The sequence below is a fragment of the Primulina eburnea genome, chromosome 6 (assembly GCF_022965805.1).
Source record: "Primulina eburnea isolate SZY01 chromosome 6, ASM2296580v1, whole genome shotgun sequence".
Classification (NCBI taxonomy): Eukaryota; Viridiplantae; Streptophyta; class Magnoliopsida; order Lamiales; family Gesneriaceae; genus Primulina; species Primulina eburnea.
Genome location: NC_133106.1, coordinates 30,733,687 through 30,738,435, shown reverse-complemented (window position 1 = coordinate 30,738,435; position 4,749 = coordinate 30,733,687). Strand labels below are relative to the sequence as shown.

The 4,749-nt window shown below is 33.1% G+C and overlaps 1 protein-coding gene across 2 annotated transcripts; it reads right to left on the bottom strand.

Annotated features, from left to right (window-relative positions):
* Positions 1-639: 639 nt before the first annotated feature.
* On the bottom strand, positions 640-4,158 carry LOC140833458 (triose phosphate/phosphate translocator, chloroplastic-like). Of its 2 annotated transcripts, XM_073197793.1 has the most exons (12): positions 3,705-4,158; positions 3,558-3,629; positions 3,270-3,335; positions 2,820-2,898; positions 2,604-2,724; positions 2,261-2,356; positions 2,017-2,129; positions 1,843-1,920; positions 1,648-1,764; positions 1,306-1,405; positions 943-1,043; positions 640-860 (listed from the first exon to the last, which is right to left on the bottom strand). In XM_073197793.1, exons 1-12 carry the CDS (start codon positions 3,992-3,994, stop codon positions 834-836), a joined length of 1,260 nt encoding a protein of 419 aa, XP_073053894.1. In that variant the 5' UTR covers positions 3,995-4,158; the 3' UTR covers positions 640-833. The 2 variants fall into 2 exon arrangements, with proteins under 2 accessions (XP_073053894.1, XP_073053893.1); XM_073197792.1 differs by having other exon boundaries at positions 1,648-1,920.
* Positions 4,159-4,749: the final 591 nt, after the last annotated feature.

Genomic DNA, 4,749 nt, shown 5'->3' with positions numbered 1-4,749 from the left:
AATCTATCCTTATTTAATCCACTCAACCAAACACACCCTTAATGTTAAAATATTATTTTTTCATTACATATATGGATCAACTTAACATATCTTGAGGATATAAATTCGTAAAACAATATCACAATAAACTTACCCTAAAAAATTTCTTATACCCTTCATTTATTTGCTAATAAGAGACGACACTTTACCCAACAATTGTCAGCAAAAGTTTTTATCTACATAATTTGTGATTTTGAGACTTATATTTTTGGTAACTTGAAAATTTATGTAATTATTCTTAATTTTTTTTGTTTATGTGTTATCTAATCTATTAATCGACTTAATATAATTAAAATATTTAAAAAAAAAAAACTAAAAAAACGTCACGCTTAATCTCGTTCTAAATTTTTTTAAGCTTGAAGTTCGATGTGACGCTTGCCTCACATTTTTTAAATCTTTGCAAAATATTACTATTTAAATTTTTTTCCTTTACTTGGTAATTGTATTGTATATTATCAATAAAGTATTTCAGTATTTTAGGGACTATTATTGTGCGATTTTGCAATTTTTTTTTAAAAAAATAAAACTGAATTGTCATATGTGGTCGCTTAGTCTTTAAAAAAAATCATGATTTTATATATAAAATCATATTTACGGGTCAAGCAGTTTGCCATTTTATATATTCCGTTCCTGGTATTTTTCAAGCTTGTAGGTTTGGCCAAAAAGCTTACTTTACATTACGAAGCATCGGGAAAAATTCTTGAATCTATGTGTAGACCTTTATTCCTCTGCATTTCCTTTATTGCAAGTGAATTTTGAAAGGAAAATTACATGTGAATTCTTGTATGGCTGCATTAGGAAGCCGGAATCTTAGCAGCTTTCTGCAAGAAATGTAACGATTCATAAGTGGCTCGAATCGTGAGTTTTTTCAAAGCAATAAAAATATTTCGTGACATGTGTTACCCTTTTTTTCTCCTCCATGTTGGCCTTGATCAGTGAATAGAGAGCAACTCCAGCAATGGCTATTCCAGTACCAATCCCAGTTTGTGTGGAGATCTTATTGCCTGCCCAATTTTTTTTGGCCAAAGCATCGAATGAAATTGGGAACAAAATAAAAGCAGGATCTCTCAGCAGTTTGTCAGACAAGTTTTAAATTGCTCATAAAGTCATATAATAGAATATTCTGAGTTGGCTAGAAATTTTTTTAGGTGTTTACAAAGTTTTATGATTTGACTTTTCTTACAAAATAGACTGAGACTACTGTGTTAAGCTTAAGCTAAATTTTGACATTGGAAATCAAAATGCAAGAAGAGCAGGTGTACTTACCAAATACAACAATGGAGAATCCAATCACAAAGACTCGCTTCAACACATTTCCAACGGCATGCGTAAGCGGTGCAACCCTTTCCAATGTGTTTGTTGCTACCTGCAATTTTCAAATGAAACAGATACCAGTTATTTCTGTATTTGTGAAACACTGATTTGGGATTTTGAAAATACCTGGTTGGGAACTTTTCACTAGTGATTTTGAGTTTTCCTCCGATCAAAATACACTAAGATGCCCCAGTTATCAAAATTTCCAAATCTGTCTTTGGCATCAATGAGATCATATACTGTTGGATCACATCCTTATAATTCAGAGATCAAATAATAGTAGCTCTTGATAACCTGATTGTACAAATGGTAGAACATTCCAATCCAGAAGAGATCAGACAAGAATTTATACAGTCCAACTTTAGCAATCGCTTCCTTGAATCCATACTGCATCAGATGTGGACCCTCGATCTGGAAAGAGTAGCGAAAGAAGGCATCAATTAACTGTTTTTCAAAGAATTTCCTATAGAAAGTTTGAAGAAAACTTACAAATATTGCTGGTGGAAGGCAGAAAAGGAGGGCTATTATTGATGTGTAAGCATAGACATTTGTACTGTCCATTCCTGTCTGTAAAAATGAACATGCATGAATTTCCAATAAAAAGGTTTCGTAATGACACAAACGATGAAATTTCTTGCCAATGTCTGTAATAATAGAATGTACCATTGCTTTCTTCGAATAAATACTTCTGTAGGTAAATGCAATATTTGAAATCATCGCACTAATGAAACCAGTCCAGTTAAATGAAAGTTCTGTCAATGATGCCATTGACACACCTACAGAGAGAGTTTCTGATATCAAAATAATATTTACTAAAAAGACTCATGATTTCTTGTAAGATTCTGTCAAAATAATTGAATAACTGAATGGATTCAGTTCTTGAAAATCGTTGTGACTGTTTGCTTACCAATGACAACAGGGGCTAGCGAGAGCCACAGGGGTAACGGAATCTGGTGACCTAATACAAACTGTGATGCACCAGCATTGAAAAATGGCTCCAATGCTGTTGAAAACAGTATAAGAAAGCGGTTAGTTTGATGAGCGTTTTCTCATCTGTGTTTCGTTTAGGTGTTATTATACATTTCCTTTCCTTCTTTTTGGGAAACTTGTCATTGATATTTTCAGTACAGATCATTGGAGACCACAATCAGCGGAAGAAATCAAGAATTTAAAGGAAGAAGACACACCAATTCTGTCCAGTTGATCCGGACACTAGATCCTTAAAAATACTTGTACTATCATATTCTTACCTTTAATGGTATGTGTGAAAGACACAGCGACAGCTGCAAACGAGACATTCGACATTACATGTCCAAGAGCGTGGCAGAATGCTACCGGAGTAAGGATCCTCAATGTTTCCTTGTCAACTGGCTGCTCTTGTGACAGTCATAAACTTGAATTGAACAAAGAAATCTTATTCATGAAATGTTAAAATTTGTTGGCCTAGGTTATAGGATGAAACTTACTGCACGTTTTGGTAGGCCAACGGCCCAGCTAACTAGACAGTATGACACTCCGACTAGAAGATGAACAGCGGAAACAAAACTGCAGAAGAGGAAGAATTTTTTAACCAACACAGTTAGGAAAGCAGAACTTGGAAAAATAATATAGTAAGTGAGAAAAATCTCTCAATTTTAAGTATAATTTCTATATATAGTTCATTGTGAAGTTGATCTGAGACTCGTAACATTGCCCAACTGCATCCTACTTACGATGACTTTCAATCACCATTCAATAGTTTAAGCCCCAGTTTTTCCCATGCTGTCATTTGGAGCTTAAGTCCAATAAGAGAGTTGGATTCATGGTCTCGGAGGCTGAAAGAGAAATTCCTCGCCGGATATTGGTTTTCCTAGCAGTCCAATCCTGATTATAATTTAAAAACTTCTATAGAAAGTAAATAAAAGCTGACAACTTACTATGGATATGGGAAGTAATTATAGACCTTCTTGTTCAATATATTGAATATGACATTCAGGAAATACCTGCATCATTAGAAGTGAACAGTTTAATCTTCTTGTTCAACCATAGTAAGAAATTGATTATAAATGATTCTGATTTTATTTTCTGATCTAAAATCATCAAAAGTTATTTTCTTACCTAAGAAACAACAAGTGGCTACTCAACCAGGTGTGGTTGAAGCTACATTTAGGTTCTGTTCTTTGGTTAAAAGAAAAAAATAATACTAAGAGACAACAAATGCTCACCATGTAAAGAAAAAGAACCCTGTAACCAATGCCGGAAATCTCTCTGCAAAACTCTTACCAGGCTTAGCGGACCTGAAATACAAAGAAACATGACACTGAGCTCAAAATGCATTACATGGCCTGAAAATTGTCTTAAACAGCACGAACCCATTCGCAATTTCGATCTCATGACCCTCTGCATCAGCAGCTGCGGCTTTTGTGATCCAAGATTTATGAGAATCACGGTGCTTCAATATTTCATTGAATCCAACAAACTTTAAAGGTGTGCTCGAAAAAATCACTGGTTTGGGGGACTGTATCTTTTTTGATAGTGTTGAAAATTCTACATGGGTTCTTCTTCTGTTTGCTATTGATGTGATTGAATTTGTGGCATGTTGTTTGTAGAAAGATGAGGATTTTGATTGTTGGAGGAGATGGATATTAGACATCGAAGCCATTCTTGAAAGAAAAACGAAAAATACTATTGCATAGTGTCAAGATTTTGATGCTGAACAACACTTTTATGCTTGTTTCCGAAAATAATATGGGAAAACAAAAAAGATTCAACATATGCAGAAACAAAATGTACGTTAACACCAAGGTTCAAGTGCGGAAAGACCAAGAGATAAGGAATTGTTAATGGGCAATGCGCAAAGGGATCAACTTCTGAAATTATAAAGGCAAAATCTAACCATTTGATATATTACTTGTTCAAAATAGTCCTAAAAGTAGGGGAAAAAACTAAAAAAGTGTATTTAAAGGATTAAAATAAGTTATTTAACACAATATATGTTTTTGACAAGTTTATTTCAAATTTAAGACATTGATATTAGATGGAGACATATGATATGTGTATATTATTTATTTATTTTGATAAAACAATATATCAATTGAGAGGGTTGAATTGGTAAAACCCAAAAAGCATTTCAAATTATAAAGAGATATATTGTGAGACGGTCTCACGAATCTTTATTTGTGAGACGTGTCAATCCTATCGATATTCACAATAAAAAGTAATATTTTTAGCATAAAAAGTAATATTTTTTCATGGGTGACCCAAATAAGTTTCCGTCTCACCGTCTCACACGAGTTTTTGTCAACTATAAAACTCGTGATTTGATATTTTTAAATGTATAAACTCAATTTTTTTTTTTTTGAAATAGTATAAACTCAATTATTCAATGTAATATTGAGTTCTTAAAATAATCAAATA

What these genes read in the sequence shown, in the direction of transcription:
- LOC140833458 (XM_073197792.1), bottom strand. Translation starts at nt 3,994, where the DNA reads ATGGCTTCGATGTCTAATATCCATCTCCTCCAACAATCAAAATCCTCA. An exon ending in GAGATCGAAATTGCGAATGG is followed by an intron (nt 3,630 to 3,704) that starts GTTCGTGCTGTT and finishes TTTGTATTTCAG; the next exon opens with GTCCGCTAAGCCTGGTAAGA. An exon ending in ACATGGAGGAGAAAAAAAGG is followed by an intron (nt 861 to 942) that starts GTAACACATGTC and finishes CATTTCTTGCAG; the next exon opens with AAAGCTGCTAAGATTCCGGC.